We start from the raw sequence: 26126 nt of genomic DNA on the forward strand, positions 1-26126 counted from the left end.
GTTTATTCTGTACACTTTGGCTGGCTGAGGAGCTCTTCAGTGCTGAGCTCTGAACACACTGCTGTTAGGCTTGCGGCCTATACAATTCCCCCCCTTTTCTTCAGTCCTGTAAGGTGGGCTTAGTGTGGCATAAAGCGGTGTACTAGCAGTACATCTTGTCATAGGTTATCAAAAAGCTCACATCACCTAATAGAAGGGTGTTGGGCTGTCCCAGCCTACAGAATAACTAGCATCTTGTCAATCTCTTCCTACCTACCTTGCTTGTTGCAAATTCACTTACGCCTTTCCCACAGCCTATTGACACCGCTTGCTCAGTTTATATTTTCTGACTCAACATGGCTATGTATTAGTCCCACTCCCAAGTAAGGCACCAGCCTGTCAAACTGTAAGGTGAAATAGTCTAATATGAAATGCAACACTCTTAAACACCTTTATCAAACGGCTAGGATTTTAAAAATGTAACCCTACTAGTTTCACCACTCCATTTCATGTTACCAACAACCATCACCTTTATACGCACACGATTCTGGACTATGCCACTCTCGTCAATCACAGAATTAGCATGCATTCTGGGGTGCAACCTATTGAGATGCCTGGGCAAACAAGGCAATGAACTTCCGGGAATGTCTGGGCATACACCAGAGCCCCTCATGCATCAAACATTACACCGTGTACTACACCGTGTACTAACTCAGTTATCCAAATCTGCGTTGAAAATCCACCCAATTATCCCAAAACTTAACATATCTGCCTCCTCCTTTTTGCCGAACGGTCATCCACCAAACACAGACCATTCATCCCCCTTTCCATCCTTTTCGCCCTGTTTGCTGCATCTATTTACTGCTTTCCTATCCTCTTGCATTCCATTGACTCATTTTCTTTTTTTTTAGTTCTATTTATTGGTTTTTGCAGTATGAACAATGACAAAGAAACCCTTCTCCCCCCCCACCCCATTGGACAGCAGAAAATCATACATTTCTTCCCTCATTACAACTAGTATCCCCTGACCTGACTGCATCACAACTTCTAAGTGTCTCAGGTTGTGCGGGCACCATTGTATTTTAAACACTCATTTTCTAACCTCCAAGCAGATTAATGGTTGGATACCCCGAGCAGGCATAGTACGCCATGCCACGGACCAGCTTAGGCGCTCTGGATCTACCAAGGGTGGTGATTTGGCACAGTATAAAGCATATCAATACAAGTCTCACTCACCAGTCTCATTTCATGGATTGATTTGTTGCATCTAAGGAACATCAGGCTTTTTTTAGATTGTAGGAGATATAGACTATCTTGAATTGGTTCCCACTAACTGGTCAAGCCTTAATTTAATGGTCCTTGACATACAACCCCACCGCACAATTCTGGGGACAACAAAAAGGCTTCTTTTTCCAATTCTGACATTTAATTATTTAAAGTACATTTTTTGGCAGAGTATTCTCTCAGCCAATCCCCAGGGTGAGGCTAGCTTGCTCGGAGGCGAGGTCCCAGTTGCTGGAAACCCACATAAGAGGATAGAAGTGCATGCACACCTTTTTCCTACATAGAGGAATTGGGGCATCCAAGGAGGACTTCCTCGCTAGAGTCGCAAACATGTCCGTGGATCACCAGAGAAGGGTTTGCGACTTTGCCAATACCGAGAGAGTGTGGCAAGATATATGCCAAGTGGAAAGATGCAAAAAAAGAACTGTTCAAGCACTAGGAGAAGAGAGTCCTTCACCTGGAGAAGAATCTAAAGCCCTTGGAACTTGGAGATGCCCGGCGAAGGGAGTCATTCCCCCTGCACTGACTGTGAACTGTACGGACCAATACCAGAAGAAGGGAGTAATTTGCTTGGTCCAGAACATAGAGTTGTGCAAAGATTGCGTGGAACCTGCAAACCAGGGGATGGGAGTCATTACTCCTGGCGCCCTTTGTGCAAGAGAACATTTCTTTGAACACTATCTGTACATCAGCAGAAGGAACTTTCTGTTGGATTATTCTTTAGTTGTAGGGTAAGGGATAGAAGTAGGTTCTGACCCAGGACGGCGGAGGTAGATGTTGACGGACATTCTGACGGAACCTAGTATTGGTTTGAGGCAGGGAAGCCCCTCTTAGAAGATGGGGATAGTGAGGGTCTTCTTTCCATAAATAAGATTATTACCACCACCATGCCACCTTTGTGTCGGCTTCCTTCTTCGACACCCTTTCACATGGCCATTCAGGTTCTTGTCCTGTCATTTGGCAGGCTCAGTCCATCTGGCCAGAATGCACATCACTTTACGCTGCTGAGCTGACTCACAGGAGCGGACGGGCGATTGCAAATTGGATGTGACTGTAAGAATTATGAGTACACCATCCAACATACCCTAACTCTGGTATGGTTTATATTTAAAGATTATTCTGCCACCAGGAGGTAGAAACATAATTATAGAGTTTTGGAACAAGGGTGCATATCTTTAATGCAGCCACTGCGCTGCAGAGACTCGACTGTCACAGTAGCTATCAAATCGCCACCCGCGACCTCTAAGCCTGCTCTGAGCCACTGATAAGGCAGGTGCTGAATATCAGGGTCCTGATGCAGCAAGACACATGTACACACTATTCTTTTGGCATTGGGCTTATGAAAGGGGAATCTGATCAGCAGATTTCCCGTTCAGAGATGGTATTATACACACCATTTTATTAATTTTAATAAAAAATTAAAAAGGCAGAGCTACTACACCCTTGCCCAATAGCAGTTCATCACCAGTGCTGCTAATTATTACTATACAGTGGTTTCCTAGTAGCTGGCACAGTGTGCTAATGCTTCTCCTCCATAGCCCTGTGTATCCTGAATAGAACTGCTTGGAATCCTGACGGTCGACTCTTGATATTAAGCACCTGGAGTTAATTCACTTTGAAGAGTGTTAAAATACTACAAGTCACTATATTGTTTCTACAGACCACGTTAAGCAGCTCTTTAGTTACTGACAATCCAACAAGAAGCAATTTTGATTACTGTATTGGCCTAGACTTCAAACAAATCTAAAGGGGGCCCGCAGTAGCATGCTGGGGGATTCTTTCAGCAGCGTGAGTTACCGTTGGTTAACACAGGCTATGGTCTGATACAAACCCCACAAATGCAGTACTTAAGGTAATCAGATTTGGGCTATCTAGGAGCCAATTCTTGGCCATTCAAGATTACATGATCCTTAATTTGAGCTATATTTCTCGTGGAATCATAACTGGAAGCAGTCGGAGTGAACACTGGCCCAGTCTACATTGAAGCATCAAAGGTACAACCTTAAAGATGACTTGCTCAATTGGGAAGATTTTCATGTGCTTTATTGATGAGATTGAAAGCATCCGATAGTCCATGTTGGTTGCACAATTAAAATGAATGGCTTTGTGAAAGCAGAAGAGAAAATACTTTGGGGCATTTAAATTAAAGAGTAATGCAGTGAGTGGAGTTTATTCCATGAAATGTATCGACTACACTTAGCATTTCGACAATTGACATAAAGGACGTTTGCATATTAAGGTTTTTCAAGCCTTCACAGTGAGTGAAGTTGATTAAAATGAATGACATGATTGCTTTACACCAAAGTAGCGGGCCCGAAGGTGGTCCTGCATCACATGCTATTTAAAAATGTGTTGTGCCCCTGGGCTACTCATGTTCAGCCAGTGCTTAATTTGCAAACAAAATAAGTGCCAGTGCCCAAATAATTCCGAGCACGCCTGTTAAACATCGGGGCGGCCAGCTCCCAGTCCACTGTTGCCACCACCCATGGGCTTCTCCCACAGTATCTGCATGTTGGGGCTTAAAGCTGTAACTCTCACGGCTCATCAGGGTTGATGGCTACACTATCCAAGGCATATGTGCTTTTTACAGAGATCAGTCCATCTAACACAAAATAACTCAACATGCTAGTTGTGTCTTGAAGAAAAATATTTAAGCGCTTTTTTAAAACGCATCATTGTTAACACGTGGCTCTGATTTTATAAGTGGCAAGTGGAACATGTTGACTATTCACAGAGAAAGATCAACTGTGCTTCCCTCCTATAGAAAATTGATGAGCAAATTCAGGAAAAATCATAACTGAACTAATTTAACTTCCCTGCAGCTATTTTTTTTGTCTCCTGGCCGGCGCTGGTCTTCAGAGTTGACCTTTTCCCTGTCCTTTCCGCTGTGTTGGTGTTGCTGGCATGGCCACCGTCCTGTTGTCAACCCACAGTGCTTTGGCAGTTCTGCTGGTTATTAGTTACGTAGGTGCACCAATGTTATGCAGGTTGACTGGATCACTATATGATCATGGCAAGCACAAGCACAGAGGTTTGACTGCCACCTTTCCACTCCTTGTTCTTTCTGGAAATGGTTAACTAGCATTGCCCTCCCCACCGGAATCGTCAGGTTCATGAATAACAATGAGCTGGCCCAGGATGCAGAGACCCTAGCCATTGTACACTGTTGACTGCGACTGACAGTTGAAATAATAGTTGCCAAAACACCAAACTGAGTTTGTGACGGTAAGTGGCAGGACTCGGATATTAGTGTTGGTGCTGACCCCTAGCAACCACCCCCACAAATTAAGCACTGCAAGTACAGCCAAATGTTTGTAAAAGGTATTCAGAAACGCAAGAGGTTCTATCAGTTCTTAATCCTCAATTTCAGATGCTGATTGGGGTGGAGAGGGTGGGACTTCTCTGATCTATGAAATGCATTTAAATGTGCATGTACTTAAGCTTTTCTGGTGAATTCTCCGTCCTCCGGCAGTACTATGCCATTATCAACTGAGATTCAGCACTACAAATATTTTGTTTACATGTATACTCCAGCTTCGGGTCATGCACGTCCGTTTTTGTTGCAATAAAGTTTACAAACGGGATGCAGGCTAAGATATCTGTTCTACGTGTGCCCTTACCTGCCTTTCTTCGTTTTGTCCCTGCCTGTCTTGCTTTTCGCTCTAATGAAAGGATCCTAATCTTGCATTTGTTGACAATTGTCGATGATGGTCTTGAACTTAAAAAAAAAAAAGAAGTGACACACATTCGGAGTGTAAAAGGAGCTTGGTGTGTGGGGTGGGAGGAGAAATGGGTCTAAAGAAGGTCTTCAGTCTTCAACCTGTACACAAGATCGGCAATTCTTAATTTCTACAAGTTCTATTTTCTGTATGAAGTCACAATTCTTCTGTAATGGTAAATGCTGACACTGGACACTGTTTGCAAAAATGGAAAACTTAGTTTTGAGTCTTTTTGGCCACTGCCTCCACATGTGTGCACAAGTTGCCACTGGGGATTATGCTGTGTGAAATGCTCTGCTCCATGTTCTAGAGGCATGCAAGCTTCTCCCTCTTCGGAACACCTTTCAATGCCCTTTTCTTTTGTTATGCTGCTGTCTTCTAATGTTGGTTTTAGAACATTAGAAGATGAAAGTAAAACGAATAGTGTTTGGTGGCCCCTTGAGCAATAGGGATTTTAATGCTTTAAAAAACATGAATTGATTCTTGTATGATGCTTGGTATTCAGTGTCTCTCTCTTCACTTTTCAGCTTGTTATGGAGTTCTGTGGTGCTGGTTCCATCACAGACCTTGTGAAAAACACAAAGGGAAACACTCTGAAAGAAGATTGGATTGCTTATATATCACGTGAGATTCTCAGGGTGAGTAAACACCTGGGTTTTGGTAATGCATACCTGTGGAGCTACAATGTTTACAAGGTCATATTCCAGCTGCATGGAAGAAAGGGAGACCTACTGGCAATTGGTTCCATGGCATGATGGTCACAACGTTATTGTCCTGGCTGTCTAGCTGTGTTTTGCCCCGTTTCTGTTGGTGTCCCATTTTATCTGTTGGGTGTGTAGGCCAATGAGTCCAATCATGCAAAATGCTAAACAAAACTGGATTCAATGTAGGGGACCCTCATTACATGGGGCCAGTCGGCAGCTTTGTAGAGTAAAATATTTGGCAGATCCATTTGCGACCTGTATATTCGCAGAAATTACAGATCTTTCATTCTGGAGTAAATCGAGGGGGTATCGCTGTGGCTAATGGAAGATTTTGAGGTTTTAATTGGGGGAATTATGGCAGGATTTTTGTGCTGAACCTCTCACCCACCATCTCGGAGGTGATTGACATCCTTTACTTTCTGATCCTGGAAGTGACTCGGAGGAGAATGCTGCTTGTCTGCTGATTTTCAGGGATTGCCGTTATAGAGCACTGCTTATAACAACTGAGCAATGTACAATGCACCAAGATTTCTGATATGAAAAGATCAGTCCCCGAGAATTTTCGGTGATGTCGTTATTGATCTTTTAAAGAAATCGATCCTATTTTGTTACAATAGCTTTATCAAAGAGTCACCTCCAGCACAAGATCCTCTCATTAAATGTATCATTGCCTGCTTCTCACAGCTAGAAACGGAACCCTTTCCTGCTCCTCTAAAGTGCCAGTAAGTAGAACATATTTAGCCTTCGAGAAGGTATAGTAAGATGGCTCAGGGGGAGCTGGTCCTCAAGTGCTTTGACATTTAACCCTTCGCCTGCTAGGGTCTTTATCATGCCCCGTGTTGATCAGTCTCAAATGTTCCTCTGGCCATTGCTGAGGGGAGGATAATGCAAGTCCAGCCAATGTGGTGAGCGCAGGAGGTTAGTTCTCAGTCCATTGCGATATTTAATGAGGTTGGCTTTGATTGTAAACTTTAGTTGGATGGCTTTCCTGAGGGGAGAGCTTTGTGTCAAGGGGCTTCCTACGTTTTGTTTGTACCTCATTGGTAGAATGAAACATTTGAGGCAGACCAACCTTGAATGTCTAGTTAGCTGTTAGGGTAAGGATAGCTTTGTGAATTAAGCATGATCATGTCTGGGCATAACTTCGTGTGGTAACTGGAAGGTTTTAGATGCGACTTTTGTGAGCTAATAAAAAGATTTTAGGGTTGATGTGGTCGTAATATCTCAGGCCAAAAAAAGAGGCAGGCGCTGTAGGTTTTTGTAGTTTGGGTGTTTGCTGAGCGCAAAGTGCAAGAAGATAGCATACTGACTGCATAATGGTACAATTGGTATGATCAAGGCATATTATGGCAGCAGCAGGGCGAGGAAAAGCTCAGAAAGAGTTGGATGGTAGAAACCCCCCTTTTTTTACAATACAATTGTTTGAAAGACCTACCTCATTTTCACAGGCACACTTGGGCTTCTGATCAACATGGTTTCAATTCAATTGTTCGAGGAATGCTAATTTCGCTGTCCCAGGGAAGGTGGTGATGGTGGATATTGCAAAGGATACTTCTGAGGAGGAATTACAATGACCATGTAACGTGGAGACTATCAATACACAGTATTAGTTACTGGTGATGAAAAGAAGAGTGGCAGTGCTTGCAAGATGGTGGGTGCCATAACATGGTCCTGTGGTGCCTTCCTCTGCTGCATGCCACCAATTCTGATAGCATGGCGATAAATGACGGGAAATGGAGCCGTTCTGGCAAAGTCTTTGAGAAGCGCCCTTGTGGGAAGGGGGAGAAGGTGTCCTGGCTGCTGGATTTTCCAAGCAAAACATCAAGAAGACATCGTGCAAAAAACGGTATTGATGAACGTTGGCAAATATTGTTTCCAGATTTTGTTATGGAAACAATTTACAAAAGGTGAGCATTCCTAGCTGTACTGAATGGATTGCAGGACCTAGTTACAGTACTTGGCTTGGCATCCTACCTAGCTGAGTGTAACTTATAAAGGGAGAGCTAGTGTTTAAGATCAGTTTTTAAAGTATTAACCAATATATGCAACTCTGAGCATTTTCCAAATGTACATTAACCAGGGAAACATGGCGGTAAAAGCCGACTTGGACTCAATGTACAAAATAGGTAAGCTGCATAAGGAAAGTTTGCATGTTGGTTGTCTTCCCCTCCCGCCCCCCGGTCCGCCTGCCCCTACTCAACCTAGTTTCCAGGAAGAGTGACCATACGAAGTGTGGAATAAATACAGCTTGTAATATGATGTTGTGGGAAAGAACTGCCATCCCATTGTCTCCGTTGGATTTCTGGATCGCAGAGACTTGTTGACCAGGGCAGACCAGCGCGAGCATCCACTGTTGTGCTGAGCGCAACCCTACCCCATCGGCCCCTCTGCATTCCCCGATGCTTGGGGTGTGAAAATCTTTGGCATAGGTTGAGCCGGTTATGAGGCTGCAGGGCTACTGGAGGCTGACTTGGATGTGTGTGTTAGTGTGTGTTAGTGTGTGTTAGTGTGTGTTAGTGTGTGTTAGTGTGTGTTAGTGTGTGTTAGTGTGTGTTAGTGTGTGTTAGTGTGCGTTTGCGCGCTCGCGTGTGTTTTTGTTCAGGGGAAGGGGGAGTGCCATGCACAAATGCCCATGATTGGCACTGCTGTCTGTGACTGGAGCCCAGTGAGTGTGGCAAGAACAGTGTCCAAGTAGACTGACAAGGTAATTAAAGGGCAGGCTTGGATTTAAATGCATCCCTTAGTTGGTTTCTATTTTATCTGGTGCTTTTTGTGGCCTGCCCTTTGCATGGCCCACCTTGTGTATTCGATGGTCGTGTTTTTGTGGGCAAAAGCTATGATCCACAGCCTATAGTTCAAATAAAGGCAGTCTCGGTGTGCTCTCGGAGCTCATAATTGAGCTAGCCAAAGATATTGAGGCCAGCCAGACTGCTGAAGAAAAGTACACCAACACGAAGGAAGTGGCCTGAGCGCACTGGGCGGTCAACGCTGGGTGATGCCTGATGGGGACCGCCTCTCACTGAACCCAGTTCACTAATAAACTGGAACACAACATAAATCAAAGAGTGTACAAATAAAAACAAGCAACTACATTTAGAGGGACGAAGGAAAAGATTGAACACAATGGCTGCTTCATATGAGAGATGTGCGACCAGTGCAGTGCAAAGGAATGGAAGCTTAGTGGTTGGATCTGTTTCTGCCTCCTACTGGCAGTACTGTGCTCAGACTGCTGGAAGAGCTGGAGAGAAACCATAATAAATCAAGAAGGCTGCTACAAGATGGTGGAGCTCCCTCCCAATCAGGGTGAAGGAAATAAATTTTGTTGAAAAAGTGGTTGAAATGGCTGCTACTAAATGAGATATTGGAGGAATCTTGAAAGAATTATAAACTATGAACAGATTTTAGGACCCATCACAGAGATCAACAAGGTTTGAAGAAGTAAAAAAATTGTCCTAGCGCTGGAAATGAACCAATTGGTCGTCTTCCTCAAGACACAAACTCCTTCCTCAAGGCATTTCTGAACTTGGGTGAAGGGTAAAAAGAAATTGCATGTAAGGTGCTTGGCATTAAGACTAGAGAAAAAGATTGAACCTTTGCTTCTTTGGATGGCCTGAAAGGGAAGGGTGTCCTGGGAAGAAGTGGATACTATTGTGAAAAAGACTGAGCTTTATGATCAAGGACGGTGAAGTTGTGACGTTTGGATTCGCGAGTGAAAAACCGTTGTAGAAGGAGTTTGGGGGCAATTGTGATGCCTGTCCATTACTAACATGATAAAGGCATACTCCTCAGTGAGATGAGTGGTCCAGGAAGGATCCATTATGAAGGTGAAATTATCAACATTTTGCAGGATCTGTTCTTGTTCATTTTAAATAAGGGAGTGGAGGGACGCTCATTCACTGGCTCAAAGAAATCGCTCTGGTTCTGATAGGACTTGCCTTCTTTTCCCATAATTTCAGTGGAGGAGAGGAGCACCATCTGACTGGGACATGGCAAGAGTCTTTTGCCATCTCGTTCCATCAACTCAAAAGGCAATGAAGGAATGCAGAGTTCACGTTATCCTGATTTGTGGTAAGGTTTCCACATTAGAAAAAACAAAGGCAGCAAAATGTCCCTGAAATAAGTTCAGGAAAATAAGAAAATTAGTACTGTTTCCCTCTTGAAAGTTGAGGTTCGAGAGCAGCATGTATAAGCAGGAAGATGGGGGTTGAAGGAGGCAAAGGAAAAGGAATAAAAAAAACCTTTGGCAGATATCCAAGAAAAGCTGAGGGAGTAGCTGAAAAAAGGGACAAAGATGGAGGTGGGCGAAGACAATGATAATGTTATTTATATAGCGCCTTGATCCAAAGCGCTTTGCAGAGCACATATTTACATACAATATCACCCAACCGAAATTGGTACTCATTTGTCGACCTCGCAAGGATGAAAGGCTGTGTTGGTCTTGCCGGGATTCAAACCTGCGATAAGCAGTGAGCGCACAACCCGCTGAGCTATCTTACCAGCTGCAGGTATTACAATGGCATGCAGGTGATGGTATGAAATCTAAAGGAGAGGAGAACCAGTTGTGGTGACCACTAGAATTGAAGAGAGATGGTAAGGCGCAAAGTGTAGTGTGATGTTGAGGAAATACATGTAAAGGGAAAGGATGAGCCTAGATACAAGCATGTTGAGAGATGGGAGGGCCTGTTTGAGACCCAAGTGCTGGGACCGAATACAAGGTCTTCAAGCACCACCAATGGGATGAAATCTAATAGTTTCAAGGCCCACCACTTTCTTGGCTGAGATTCAGAGAAACCGGATATCTGTTGTCCCAAGTCCAGATGACCCAGATCATGAGGTCTGGTGATGATAGTTTTGACATGGAGGACATCCTCATAACTTCTATGAAAGCCAAGCATTCAACCACAAGAGTCGAGACGTTCTGGGGTACTTACATCCCAAAAGACTGTCACTTTCAGACCATCAACTGGCAGAATCTAAGGGAGAGTGGGAAAGGACTACTTTCCTATAGAAAGCCAATTCTTCTGTTGATTTCCCACACCTTTTTTCCAGTTATGCGTAATCCCTAAACATTTTAGTTTAGTAAAGACCATTGAACCTTGTGACCTTTGCTCCAAGTTCTGTTGATGCCTTGACAGACAGCCCTCCGAACATATCCACAGAGCTGTCTGTGGAAGCAGGATGAACTGACTCGTGTCCGTTTCCTTTTATATTTTGAATGCATTTGTACTCTCCAATTTTTGTTGTGGGGGATATGCCTGTTTTTAGGGAGCAAAGGTATTCTGAATATTCAAAAGTTTCTGGGCATGCATGTTCCACATGTTTGTAACAGTCAGATGTTTTTGCTTTTTGTGACCTTATTTAAATTTCTAGGACCTGAACTGACATTATCGTCCAGTAATTTACAATTAGGATTAACTCAGTATTTTTCGCCTTTCTGTAAAACTCTAGTTGAGCAACAGGGAGGAGGGATGGATTTTATCTGTTCTAATAAACTAAAAGGACCAATAGTCCAAACCCGAACCTGGTCAACATGGAACCTCTAACATTAAAGTTAACGACAGGAGTTGATTGTTTTTATTTAAGCAACTGTTTGATTTTTATTTCAATTGCTATGCAAGGAGCTAAAATTCCTTGCTCCCAGGAATCCAATTCTTGGCGATTTAAACTTGCATCTTTATAATATAAATTCAGTCATAGTGCAGGACTTTATTTTACTAGATTCAAAGGTTTTAAGCAGAGTGATAAAACTTCCAATCTCCTAATAGTTTTAAAACCATGTTTTTCTACATCAGAAATGTCATTCAATAAATTTGGAGTTTAATTCTAGGTACTCTTCCATTCCAACTATTACTGAAATAACTTAATCCCCATATAATCAGTTTGCGTCTTTTAATTCCAAGATTACAGCTATTCTAGACAAATTAGTCCCAGTTAAAAAAGAAAAAGGAAAAAAATCAAATGCATGTTCTCAAAATGGTTCGTTTACGTCTGACCTTATGGAACTGAAGAGAAGGTGGAAGGCTAAAGCAGCAATGGAGAAGCTCATTGTCAGTGTCTGATAAAACGGAATGCATGGAACATTGTTTAAATTATTGAAAAAGCAATTTTGCCTGCCAAAATAAACTACTTCTCTTATCTCTTTTGCTCATTCATGTTCTGCAGAACATTTTAACAATTATCAAGAACTTTCAGGTCCCTTTGGGGGTCAATTGCAGCAGAGCTAAGGGTAAATGACACCCTTGTGGTAGGACCATCCGAGTTGGCCACTGGGTTCTCTGCTTTTACATTTTTATCTAGGCTGGGTGTTATAAAATTGGTTCAAAAACAAAAAGCCTCTTCATTCTTAGATACTTATCCTGCCAAAGTAATGAAAAGTAATATAATCTTATTTTGATTTTAGCAGATCACCTAAATGTTATTGATGGTACTCGGTAAAGAGGCATTTTCCAGAGTCCATTGAATGACGGTCCATTTACCCCGCTTTTGAAAAAGCCTCATCTAGATACTTCAATGCCTGCACATTTTAGATGGATTTCTAAACTTTTTCTTTTGTTATTAAAGTTTAAGAAAGTTAGGTAACAGCTCAAATATCCGGGTATCCGGAGAAAAAGAACCTCATCTCATGGACATCCTGTCAGGTTTCTGTGCTGGCAGGAGTACTAAAACGGCCACCCTGTTTACCCAGGAAAAAACGTCTTTATCTCAGTGATGCAGGAAGGCTGGTGACTCTAAATCTATTGGATCTATTGGCAGCTTTCGATACTGTGATTCACACTATCTTAATTTATCAGCTGCAAAACAATATGAAGATCAAGGGTCGTGAACATGCTTGAATTGCTTAATTTCTGAAGGTTAGCAGTCCGTGAGAATAGGCAGTTTTATTTCTCCCAGTGGCTTGATTTCCTGTGGAGGTTCCACAGGGTTCTCCACCATCTTCTCCCTTGTTTTAATATCTATAGGCGCCCACTCGCTCAGTTAGTGGAAAGCTTTGGGTGCGAGTGTCGGATCTATGTTGATGACGCACAATTCCTGGTTGATCTTCATGAGACTCTTATGATGCACAGAGGGTGGAGGATGTCTTGGGATTGTTCCATGATGTATGCAAGACAACTGCCTCTGTCAAAATGGAGCGAAGACTGAAGTAATGTTAACAGGATTTTTTCCTAGTCTGGCTTTTCCATTAAATTGGCCTGTATCACTTCGCTCTCCACTTGGCTCGCTACTGAAACCTGTGAAGTCAGTCCAGAACCTACGAGTTCTATTTGATAGTTGTCTTTCTCTTTCCCCTCAGTTGGAAGCCGTGGTAAAGGTGACTCATTTTCACATGTAATCATCTGCTAGAAGAGAGCAACCGCAATACTATGGTGCAGGCAGTACTTTTGAGCTTTTATTGTGATTTTGTTACTAAGGAACCACGGCCATGTATCACTACCTCAACGATCCTTGGGATGGTTGTCGATTGAGTATCAAATTCATGCAAGGGGAGAGTGTGCTAGAGAGCCCAGTCAAAATGGCAGCGGGCCGTTAGCGCCTAATCAACCTCTAATCATCTGGTCATTATCCTGTCCTCGGCCGTACAGCAACATGTAATCTGAATGTCAAACCGACTTGGGAACCCCATTGCATTGAAGTGAAGAATCTGGAGATCAGGAAAGCCCGGGGAGAGGAGCTAAAGCCGAGGGATGGCAGATGCCGTGAGGGACAGCCCAGCCTTCCAAGCTGGACTATGCGTGGCAAGGAAAGCCAGAGCTGCGGTGGGGGCTGCAAGGCCAGCGATCCTCTCCAGGTGTGCCAGAGGGCATATGCACCAGGAGCGGCCAGAATCGCCGTAACCAGCACTGCGGAGGCATGCAGGTGAACACTGCTAGGCCGCTACAGTAAAGGACAGAGTGATGGATCGGTGTGGTGTATGCAGAGAAGCAAGGAAGCACTGTGCTGCATACATGAGCTCCCCCACGGCAGAAACACTGCCCTCGCCGCTCACAACACGGGATCATCCTCCTCCATGCAGGAAGCAAGGAACCCCCTCGGAAGGTAAATCCGGAGCGGTGAGCACACAGCTCCCTGCCACGCTGCTGCTGGGAGAACCCACAGTAGCTCAGTAATAAAGCGTTGCCCTGTGGCACAATTACAGTAGCGGAACCACACCAGCTGGCACACTGACCAGCAAGCAACCTCGGAAGGTGGGTGCCAAGGGCGGAGCGTGCGTGCAAGGGTTGTCTGATGTGGAGAGGGCTTTGGGGAGGCACCTGAACATACAATTTGATGGCCTGGTGGTTGTGTACGAGTGGTCCTCAATCTAGGGGCACCTGCTGCTGCTGGGGGAGGGGCAGCAGTAACTGAGCAACACAGCCTTGCCCAGTGGCACCATCAAAGCAGCAGAGCCACACCAGCTAGCAGACAAAGTCTTACAACTGATCTCGTAAGGTGGGTTCCAGTGATGGTGTGGGTGAGGGCCGCCTGATATGGATAGGGCACGGAGGATGCACCTGAACAGACAACCGAGGGCCCTGGTAGCAGTGCCCATTGAATGGCCCTTTATTTGGGGGCACCTGCTGCAGACTTAGATTGTGGAAGACTGGGCGCACCCGCAGGGATCCAGAGCCCACAGGTCCTTGCTGGCAGGGGAGGCAAAGGAGGTCTTGGGGGACAATTCAAACGCTAGAGCCTGATCTGTTCTGACATCCGTTGAGCCGCACCATGTCTTTGACTCATGTCCTGCTAAAGATCCACTGCCCACATGTCCAAAGCACGAAAATCGGGCAAACGGAAGTCAAAGCTGCAATTTGAGTCCACTAGACTGCCAAAGACTCCCACACCAGATGGGGTTCCCCAGGAGGGAGCCTCACCTGAACGAATGTCTGAGGCGAGGTACTATGTGACATTAAAAAGATGCTTGGTCAGGTGCAGGCATGCATCCAGTCCTTGGATGGCAAAATAGACACCCTGACTTGTAAAGTGGACCATATGCAGGTTAGACTAGATGTACACGGCGAGCGACTGGATGAGGCTGAACGGAAAATATACATGGTGGACGATGGAGATACCACTGCAGTGAGGGACCTGGCAGTACTCAGAAGGGCAGTTAAAGACCTACAGATAAGCAGGATGACCTCGAGTCCAGATCCCATCGTAACAATCTGCGGATAATGGGGGTACTGGAGGCTGCTGACCAGCGCAACATGGAGGAAATGGTGGAGAACCTGCTGAAGGAGGTACTAGGTGATGAGGACTTCTCGGCGGGGTTTATTGTAGAGCGGGCGCCTCGCATTCCGAGTGGGAGGAAACTGATACCTGGAGCTCGCGCTTGCCCATTGATAGCCAGACCGTTGAACTATCGCGACAGAGATATGGCATTGAAGAAAGCCAGAGAAAAAGGCTCCCTAAGATACCATGACGCACAGATCCAGATGTTCCTGGACTTTTCAGACAAGGTGCAGTCGTCCAGGAAAACCTTCATAGACCTGAAGAGGAGACTGGGAGACAGAGGCGTAAAGTGTGCTATGCTTTACCCATCGAAGTTCATTGAGCATGAAAGAGTGCAGTTTTTCCTTCCACCAGAGGAGGCAAACTCTTTTCTTGAGGCCCTACATAGTGCACCACGAGGAAGGGGTAACAATGACTAAGGGGGACAACCCAAAAGGACCACTTACAAAGCCACGTCCGAACAGAATAATATTGGTCCTTGATATGTGTTGGTGGCTGGGGTGTTATTATGGTAGGGTTGTAGGGGTGACTGGGCCCTAGTGAATCCCCAAGCGTGAGCATGTTCGCAGGGAGGGTGGTAGGGGGATTGGGGGGAACTGGCAGGTTGGAGTTGCTAGTGGGAGTGGAGGGAGGGGGAAGTTGGGATTTTGCAATGGGCTGGGACAGAAACCTGGAGGTCAGGTAGCTTCCCTGACCGACTGAGAAGGTGGAGGGGTTGGGGATGTACAGAAGAATCAAGTGTCATTCTGCAATGTTGAGATATGCAATACCACACGCGGACATGTCCTGCAAGCTAAGCAATCAGGCACAGTACTGCTGACATGGAAAAGTAATGATTGGGTCACTTGGGTATATCACATGCAATGTGAGGGGGCTGAATTGCTTAAGTGTCGCAAAGACCTATTACTTGTGTAGCGACATCGGGTGGGAATAGTGTTCTTGCAAGAAACTCATCTGGGCAGGAGGCAGAATCAAAATTTGGGGGAGAATGGGGATGGCACTGTTAATTTTCCTCCTACTCATATGCCAGGGATGCATGTACCCTCATCCACAAATCTATTAGGTTCCGAATTATCTCCTCAGTCAAGGATCCGCAGGGAAGGAGCCTGATAGCACAGGGTACCATACAGGGCAAGCGGTACACCTTGCTCAACTACTATGGTCCGAACCAGGATACTGCAGATACAAAAGACTGGATCGACCTATTGGGAATGCTCACACCTGGGGAAATAATCTGGGTGGGAGATTTCAACTTGGTCATGGACCCTGATCGGGATCCCACTGGGTGGAGGGGTTGGGTATCGGGGGGGGGGCAGGGGCATTGTCAGGTGCCCAGGGGGACTGGTAAACTGCAGGGTATGTGTCTAACATGGGCGGTTAATGCTGTATGGATAATTAGGACTCAAGATACACTGGGGTATACATGCCATTCCTCGGTTCACAATTCGGCATCAAGGCTGGATTTCTTTTTGATCTCCCACACATTAATGGGCAAAGTGCCAAAGGTGAGAATCTCGGTGCGCACACTGTCAGATCACGCCCCAGTATTACTAGCGATTGAACTAATGAACCAAGGGAGGGTGAGAGCGGCCTGGGTATTTAAAAGCAAGGGGTTGACGGACGTACTGTTTAGAGAAGGTCTATCTGGAGGATTGACTTGTTCTTTGAGATCAACGATGGATCGTTGGAATGAGCTGGGGTCCTGTGGGAAAGCTTCAAGTGCGTAATTAGAGGGGAGTGCATATCAAGGGAATCGTGGCTACGGAGACAGATGAGGGAGGAATTAGCTGACACTGAGGCCCACATTAGGGAACTGCAATCGGATGCACCAGCACCGACACCTCCGGAACAGGCAGAGATCAAGCAATATCTACAATTGTTTAATAAACTGGCGCATAGAGAAGCCAAATTCCTCTTGAGGAAAGCTGCGGTATGGCAGCATGGGGAGGGACGGAAACCCAGTGAACTACTGGCAAGAGCCGCCGCAAAGATGGACAATCTTAAGGACCAAGTTTTATCCATAACACACACTTGAGGGGTAGAGAAGTTTGCGGATGTGGAGATAGAACTGACAGAATGCCTGAACTATGGTTGGCTGTACTCTTCCCACATCCAGGCCTCAACAGGTGGGGAATGGTTACTTGGCTCAGGTGGCCTTGTATTGGTGCACAAAAGAATAAAGGGAGTGGCTGGGTCACCCCGTGTCCCTGGAGGAGGTGCTTTTGGGCTATGAGATCCCGTACATCTGGGAAATCCCCTGGGCCCGAGAAATTTACAGCAGAGTTGGGGAAGCTTGTTCCGTACCTACTGCGGATGTTCCACCAGAGCCTGCAGGATGGCCAACTACCGGAATCCGAGGGATTCGGTTGTGGTGTTACTCAAGCCAGATAAAGCCCCAGATGATTGCTCCTCCTATAGGCCTATATCGCTTATTACATTGGATAATAAAATCCTGGCCTCTAGATTAGCCCCCCTGATGCAAAAGTTGGTAAAAGCGGATCAGTCTGGGTTCATTCCGGGACGCTCCACCTCACGCGTAATACGGTGAATGTTCAGGTTGATGGCCGCAATGCAATAGGATGAACCTTTGGTGGCAGCTAAGGCATTTAACTCTGTGGAATTGCCCTACCAGTTTACATTGCTATTTAGGATGGGGGGAGCAGTTCATCTCAATGGTGTCATTACTGTACACATTACCGACGGCTTGGATAAGGGTGAATGGTCAGGTTACACCGAACATAAAACCACTCAGCAGGGATGTCATTTGTCACCACTGCTATTTGCGCTGGTGATAGAGCTGCTGGCAAAAAGAATATGGGAGAACCACCTGCATAGAGGGGCTCAGCTATACAGTATGGTGAGCTCCCTCTGCGTGGACAATATGGTGTTGTCACTTATCCCAAACAAAATTTAGACCCAGTTATGCGTGATGTTCTCCTATTGGGGACTTTTCGGGGCTCTGAGTTAATGCTGCAAAATCCATCCTTTTTCCGTTAACGGGTAGCGTGGGCCAATACGCAGATGGGTTGGGCTTTCAGTGGCATATGGACCATACCCGATACCTGGGGGTACACATCGCTGGGAACCAGTTAACCTGTGCAAGAACAACTATCGGAGGGTGCTAGAGCAGCCAAATCTGCAATGGATAGATGGGGGGAATCTGCCCCTTAATCTCTATGGTAGAGTCTCCCTGATTAAAATGGTGCTACCCACGTTTGTATACATTTTTCTCAATGTCCCGCTGACTCTACCTAGTGAATACTTCAAGGAACTAAGATCTGCTACGATGAGGTCCATTTGGGTGGGGAAGCAGGCCAGAATCTTGTGGGGCGGGCAAACCGCGCCTATACAGGGAGAGGGCCTAACATTATCAGAGTTTGAGACGTATTTTAATGTAGCTCAAGCAAGCTTCCTTTCTTATTGGTTCGGCGAGAGGGGGTTGGGGGGATAGAACGTACGTGGAGTTAGAACAGGCAATGGCGGCACCATCTTTGTTATGGCTGACTATACTAATGGCACCCGACAGGGCAGCATGTGCTAGGACTATGGTGGAACTGACCTGCAGGGTGTGGACACGCATTGTACATAAAACTGGGAGCATTTGCATGTACTCCCCCGAGTGATCGGTCATATACACCCGGGATCCCTCTGACTAGCAAACAAAGTTGTCACCCTCATGAAGGGGCTAAAGGTAACCTGTTACAGGGACCTTTTCCAGAATGGACAATTCATAACACTGATGGAGATGAAGGCAAAGGGAGAGCTTAATGCCTTAGATGTGTTTTTATACTAGACTGTGAATCTACATACAGCAACTATACCCTGCTTTTCCCATACAGCCGGAGGTGGCCCCTATACTTGACAAGGTGATTCAGGGAGGCCACATTAACGGTGGTCTCTGCCATGTATGTTCCTCAGTGTCACGAGTGGGACAACTCTCATCCAGGGAAAAATGGGAGCGCTCGCTGGGATGTCGGATCTCAGATGAGACATGGAGGTACTGCCGCGAGGGGTCGTGGAAAGTGGCCACTGCCAGATACAAGTTAATCCGATTTAAGTACTTGCACCAATTCTACTATACACCAAATCAACTCCATAGATTTTTTTCCAGAAGCCTCTAGTGAATGCGTGAGATGCCACTACATACTTTTTACATGCAGCATGGGCACGCCCCCATATTCTGTCCTTTTGGGACCATGTTTTGTAGATACTGGATGAGGATTGAAGCGGAGTCCGCTGGTAGCACTGCTAGGATACACAAGACTCCTACAAAAAGGGATAAGGAAATGTATAGGACTGCTTCTACTTTTGGCTAAGAGACGAGTAGCAATTGTGTGGGGGAGGGGGAGAACACAATCTTCAAGGGTAGATCGGTGGCGGGCAGACATCCTGTACTGTAACGACATGGATGCGAAATAGTGGTCTACTAAACACTTAGACTGGTACAAATGACATGGGTACCGTATATTAACCACCGGATGTCTGATCCTAAAGAGGCTGGCGAGGACCCATCACAGCCTTGATGAAACTAGGGAACCTAAAATGATAAATGAAACACAAAAAGCCCAAGATGCTAGGATTCAGGCGAAGTGACATGTCATTAACATAATCTGTGGTGTTAAGGAATTGTGCATACAAATTTAAGTGGATGTAAGCAAAATGTGACACTGATTCCCTGTACTGTATTTACCAGTGTGCTTGGGGGTGTTATTAATGTTGGCACTGCGTGCCGGTTGAGTTGAAAAATGGCAATACAAGTTTTTGTTTTTTTTTTGTTAAATAATTTATGCAAGAGCTATGCTGCAAATGTGGAAAATCCTGTATGTGTTTGCTCCAAACTACCTGTTTAATATCATTGACTTTCCTGTGCGTAAGAAAACGCTTAGATCCACGGCACTGAAGTTACTCCCTGTGGGTACATTTCAGAGATTGTGCCTTGGGAAGGGGGGTGGGAGCTTCTAAGGATGCTTGGGAATAGACTGCCCTTACATATTGGGGATTCCTCTTCCGCTGAGAACTTTTAGTGCTGTGTGAAAGATGTGCACCTACTATGAGTATCCTGAAGTAATGCAGTCCGCTTTATAGATTAGGATGATCTGAAGTCTTAGGGTGGATTTATTAGTATGTTTGGTATTGTATAATTCTGCTTGTGCAGTGTGGTTTAGATGTATTAAGTATATGTGTTCATCATTGTGATGTATAATTGTTGTTTATTTAATGTATAGTGCCTTGAAACTGGTTTTCCGCTATTGCTGTGCTCAAGATTTGTACTCCTACGTTTCTGCAGAATGTTACGATTGTTCAAAATTGTAACATTTTGTTATTGTCGGTCTCGGAAAGCTTATCAGATTTTTCAAAATTTGGTTTATTTTCAGTCCTCTGGAAAGTGTTTCTTATCGTGCATTTTTCAGGTGTTGTGTGCATGCTCAAAATGTACATGTATTTTGAGAATTTCAAAATTGAATGCATATAATTGGATGGTTCAGATTGCAGTTTAAAAACAAAGTTTAGTTTTCCTTGGTTCCCCATGAAATCTAGGTTAAAAAAATCAAAGTGGTGAGTTTTTAGATTGTTTTTTTCTCCCTCATGTCTAAGGTAAAGTTCCTTCAGTCAATACATTAATGGGTGTTTATCACTCTGCTTTTTAAATATGAAAATGCACCAGACTTTGTGTGCATTCTAATGTGCCATAACTTAGGCTTGTCTAGAATTTGGTGAGATTCGATGAACAGGGTCAAATGTTCTAGTAACTATAGTACCACTACATTACAAAATACAACTATAACTAGAAATCACACATGCAGCGAAGGCTTGATTATCAGGCATCAATGTGGTCTCCTGGGCGCCAGATTACCGAATCTTTGTATTCCTGATCGCAGAATGAAAAACATAGCAAAAATGGCTTTCTGCTATCCGAAATATTGGTTATCCAGCCTCAGAACGCTATCCGGCATTTCATGAACTGGGACAGTACTGGCGGCATTGGCAGGTGCCTGCTAATAGAACTTTCAGGTTAATGGCATGCTGGATAACCCTCCTGGGCTTCAGGCGATTACAGGCTATGGTCTGGTTCTTCAGGTCCGTGTTCTTCAACTCTGGCATATCACCCCCGCAGGAGTCTCTCAAGCTCACTTTTTAGGGTTCCTTGGCATCTGCTAGATTCTGAGTCGAGGCCTCCAGCAGACCCTTTTCTGACATCTCTCCTGCCGACTTGTCTTAGTGTGACCTATTTGCTAATTCTTCTTCTCTGTGAGCTTATGCAAGTTGAGTGTATACGCTTGGAGTTATGGTGTGCTGTCCCAGGGTTTGTGTATCTCAGGAGCCCTCTGTATAGAGACCTGCTATAATATTGGATCTGCGGTTGGGTGCTGGTGTTCACTCCTGGTGTTATTTACCCATTTGCCATATGTGATGTAATCATAACAAACATTTCCTGTGACAAATATTCTTGTGGTTTCATCCCCCACAATATAATTTTCCTCATGAGTTGGCACCCTCATTTACTCCTCATGAGACATTGTCTTTTGCGGGATGTGCAGCAGTGATTTCTGGGCACTGGATGGTTGTACTGGGAGGGGCTAGAGGATCCTGAGTGATCCTAAATGTGTCACCTCCAGGGGCGTCATAAAATACCCCTGGAGTCATATGATACCCCTGGTCTCATAAAATAGTTGATTGTTTTCCTTTTTTAGAGGGTGAACCCATGACAAGAATAACAACCCCAGAAAGGATATTAATCCTTTATTGATTTTTTTGGGAGGTTGAAAACTAGTGTTCGTTACTTTCTTTACCTGGCAAGCAGTTTTTTCAAAATAGTGAAATGTTAGCATGTAATGACCAATGAGTTGTGTTGGCAATATTTTTTTTTTAAAAAGAGCTGCCACTGATTTAGTGATTATCACGAGAACACAGAATAGCAAAGAGAAGAAATGGACCAGTTTCTCTTGGTTGAAAAGCAGAATCCACCTTCCAGCCTGTGAAACACCAATATCTTGTCCTTTGCAAAATCGTGGCACTCTGTATCCTTTTGCACAGTTTCGGGGTGCAAAATTGAGGGGAGCTGGGGGCTATTCAGCTTCTGCTTGTAGCTTAGAAGAGCCTATCAGGAGCTAAATTTGGCTCCCCAGGCCAACTGATGCTAGACAAGCATACCTATGTCACATTAACCTTCTGCATTCGGGATGATCTGAAAGGAGTACTATGATGTGTTTTGTATGCCATTTAAAGCATAAGGGCTCATAAATATTAGACAGTGTTATGTTTTTTGAAGTTAGAGTTGTGGAACTCTATGAGCAAGCTCCTGGCTACCCACTGGTAGCTGCTGCTTAATGCCAGATACCCAGGCGCTGCTTTTAGCTCCTGATTATCTAATCTTAATTTAGATCCTTGCAGTTTCGTAGAATGCAGAGCTCAGCTCAGTCATCCTAGCCTTGTAGTCATTTTTGTCTGCCTTGTTCCTTGTCTACCTCCTGCTTTGCAGCCACCTACGTGTCTTTAACCTGGAGGCTGCTTCAGGACACACCTATCTGGGGTGTGTCCTTTCCAGGTCCCTCTTGATATGCACCCCACCGTGCCAGTGAAAGGGATATCAAAGGTAGCTACTTAGGAGTTGTGAGGAATTTGTCCCTTCTCCCCAATGGGGAGCCCACTCTGTGAGGAACTCACTACACCAGCGAACTTAATGGCATACATGGGACTACCAAAAAATTTTGTCAAGTATAGAACATTTCTCTTTAAGGAAAAGTAACCAATCCGCTGAAATTAGTGGATTGAAAGCAGAACACTCGTCATGTAGACTGAAAGGATGAGTGAGGGAGGAGCGGATCTCCAAGCAGCGCAGGTTCCTTGCTGATGTGGGCCTGGAGAGAGGCAGAGCTATTCCAGGGATGTGGAATTTGCAAATTCCAAACTTGTTGGGAAGCCAGAGAACCAATGCTTGAATGGTCTATGTATTTCCAGTGCCTGATAGAAGAATTGGTTGTGACATGACCCTGAGAGAACCAGGATGGGCGGCCAACCCGCACAATGCTGAGACCATCCGAGGGAAGCCACTACAAGCATGTGGCTCCGGTGGGATATCAAGGAAAGCACAAGTATGAGGACCGCAGGCTAGGGATACTGAGGAGAGCGTCTCACAAGTGCAGCAAAGAGATTGAACCAACACCAAACCTGTAAGAGTCCATGGACAGTTTCCTAAGCAGAATGACGGTAATGGGGGAGGCACGAGAAGAATAACGGAGAATAGAACAAATTACTCGCCTCAGTACAAATTAGAAAGAAGTTACTAAAATGGAACTGTGATGAAACCAACACAAAACCCATAACGCTCATTGAAGGAGAGTTGAATAAAAGTGAATTATCATTGTAATTGTGACAGTTTGGTGAAAAGAACAAGACTGTTACTTGGAGGGGATGGAAGTAGAAATATAATACGCTTGCTAAAAGTGAACTCTTTTGATACAATGACAGAAAGAATAACGTTACCAAAGCGGGCGGGGTGAATAAAAGTGAGAGAAGCCCAAGGCCACCCTTAATGAATGTAAACACTGAGTAAAAGAGAGAATATCAGAAATGAAAGGCCCACCTGGTCTATACAAGCAAACCAGTTAAACAAAGCAACGACATGCCTAAAGTGGAATACAAATTGTTGCATGTGAGAAAGGAATTATCGGAACTGATAGTTGCCAAAGAAGAGAACCTATACCAAGAAGACAAGTGCTGGAAGCCGAGCAGGAGAAGGGAGTCATTCTCCTGCCTTTTTGTGTTACGATAGTGAATGGGCCAGATATTTTTGGATGGTGGATAGATTCTTTTTGGACATTGATGAAAAGACGACGGATGAGCACCTTAGTTATTCTTTCGGTAGGGAACACCCCATAGCCATAGTGATGGCAAAGGCTTTCTGACTTTTATTTAATAAAACCCTATTTAAGAGGTCCTCAGAGTCCACGCCCTTCTTCTGACTCGTTGCAGTACATTGAAAATCTGCAAGCTCCTCTCTCTTAACTGCTGTTACAGGTACGGCCAGTATTCTGGCCACATGTAGGAGTCTGAGTGGACACTGCTGGCATTGTATAAGGAAATATAGATCATACCCATGAGGCAAGAGATTACCTGGGTTTCCAGCAATGCCATGAAACCCTGCCGATCAAAGAGGGACCCTAAAGCCAAGGGAGGTGTGATGGTAGGGTATTCGTCCCTTCTTCCCAAAATGGAAGCCCCCCCCCCCCGTGAGGCTAGGGAGAAGAGTCTGCTCCAACACCTTTCCGATGGGTCGAATCAAGTGGGACCTCAACGTGAAAAATTCCCCCTTGGGGGACACGGTCTCCCATTCCTGTGATGACCTCCGTTCACCAGAAAACATGATGGCCTATATGGGACTGTCAAACCAGAACATCTATCAAAACTGTGACGAGGAAGAAGGCAACAGATGCTATTATTTGGAAGGAAATGGAACTGTCTCTTTAAGCCGAAGTATCCAATCCAGAGATGAGTGGATTGAAATATGAAGACTCGCCAGACATGAAGCGGGATGAGAAGCGAGAGAAGTTGTAGTTGCCAAGCAGTGGATGTGCCCTGGTTATGTGATGCAGAGGAGGTGGATTTGCAAGGAGACGCCGAACCCACTAGATACAAATTTGCTGGGAGGCAGCAAACGTAACGCTGAGAAGCCAGCATAGCTGCAAGGTTGAGAAGGAAGAAGCAGAGTGGGGTTTACAAAGCAGAGTGCCTGAAATGGTGCAAACCGAGGGAGGCTTTGTGACGTGGTGGTGGTGTGACCACAGGAGAATAGTGGTGGGCAGCAGGCCCATACAAAAGCACTGGTATCGCCACTGGGCAGCCACAGCTCCCAGTTACCATACAGTCTTGCGGATGAACAAAGAGTAGATGTCGGACGCAGTGAAGGAAAGGAGGGTGTGCCGATGAGGATCTCCGTCTTGCTGGCATTCAGGCAGAGATCATTGGTGGCACACCAATCCTGAATGGCAGATAGGCAATCAAGAGATGAGAGAAGGAGAGGCGGTGGAAGAGGGAAGCCTGAACATTTGTTGTAGTCAGCACAGCACTGAACGTGGGAGCAGTAAATGCCGATGCAATGAGCAAGAGTTGCCAGGTATTGGTTAAAAAGCCAGGGTGAGGGGGTTAGACCCCTGGGGAACCTCAGCCCAGAGAGGGTTTCCAATAAAGAGGAAGGTAACTGGAAACTGGGGAGGCATGGGAAGATTCAGAAGGAACATTTAAACTTGCTTGCTTGTCTCAGTGATGCAGAGAAAGCTGTGAGGAAGTTTGTTGAAAAAGAACTTTAACAGACTGAGAGAAAACAATACAATCCCCTGAAGGGGAGTCTAGGGGAAATGTGAATTCCTTGACCCTGAACTGTACAAATGTAAGGCAATGTAAGCTTAAAGTATCCTGAAAGACGAAACAAAGTGAGAAAAGCATAACGTCAATGTTTCATGAATGTGAATGATCTGCATACAAGAGAGGGAGATTGAGATACTTGAAGGACTGAGTCATTAGGGGAATATATCTCTACCGAGCAGAGAAACAATTTTGCAGCAAAAGCAGACACATGGGAAGTAAGAGAGAATATGAAGTCGAAGGCTTGAATAGCCTTGAGGATAAATCAACCTGAGTCAAGTAGCATAGTTTAGTAATGATTTTGCAGTTCAAAAGCTTCAAGACAAGGTTCTATGTGCTTTGAACTGTCATTTGGCATCCGATTGGTGAGCTGGATGACTGGGTTGTACACACTGCACTGTTGATGAGCAGTAATCGTACGTGGCATGTAGAAGCTTGGGGCAGGCACGTTTTGTGTTGGTGCAGCTCACAAGCTGTACAATGTGGGAATCTGGGCCCAGAGCTGATCCCTGACTTCTGGCTTGCTCAAAGGCCCTCTCTAGGCTCTGTGGGCCAGGCGAGTCATTTATTTCTCCACCTCCCAGCCAGGAGAGTGTAGAGCACACTTGCTGGGTTCTGCCACTTCCATTGAGCAGGGTACTGGGTATGGGGTCTGTTTCAGTAGGCCTGGTCCAACAAACTGGTCACTCCAAATATGCCCTTGTGATCGGTTAGGGGGCAGAGCTTGCCTTTGTCTTGGATCCTTCTGTCTTCACATCTATGACAGAGGACTTTGAAATGGATCTTATTCCCAACAGATTTCCAGTGAATCCTTCTTGGAGTACAAAGATGAATCAGTAGGGAAGGGCTTCGCCTTCTTTTTATAGACCAA

The 26126-nt window shown here is 45.1% G+C and overlaps 1 protein-coding gene across 4 annotated transcripts in view; it reads left to right on the forward strand.

Moving 5' to 3' along the window:
• Positions 1-26126, forward strand: part of MAP4K4 (mitogen-activated protein kinase kinase kinase kinase 4) — a 917846-nt gene that overhangs the window by 508636 nt on the left and 383084 nt on the right. For all 4 annotated transcript variants that reach the window (XM_069636727.1, XM_069636728.1, XM_069636729.1 and 1 more), the window contains exon 5: positions 5510-5620. In XM_069636727.1, the coding sequence (XP_069492828.1) occupies positions 5510-5620 (111 nt within the window). The remainder of the gene's footprint in view (positions 1-5509; positions 5621-26126) is intronic.

The sequence above is a fragment of the Ambystoma mexicanum genome, chromosome 7p (assembly GCF_040938575.1).
Source record: "Ambystoma mexicanum isolate Mex_15411 chromosome 7p, UKY_AmexF1_1, whole genome shotgun sequence".
Classification (NCBI taxonomy): Eukaryota; Metazoa; Chordata; class Amphibia; order Caudata; family Ambystomatidae; genus Ambystoma; species Ambystoma mexicanum.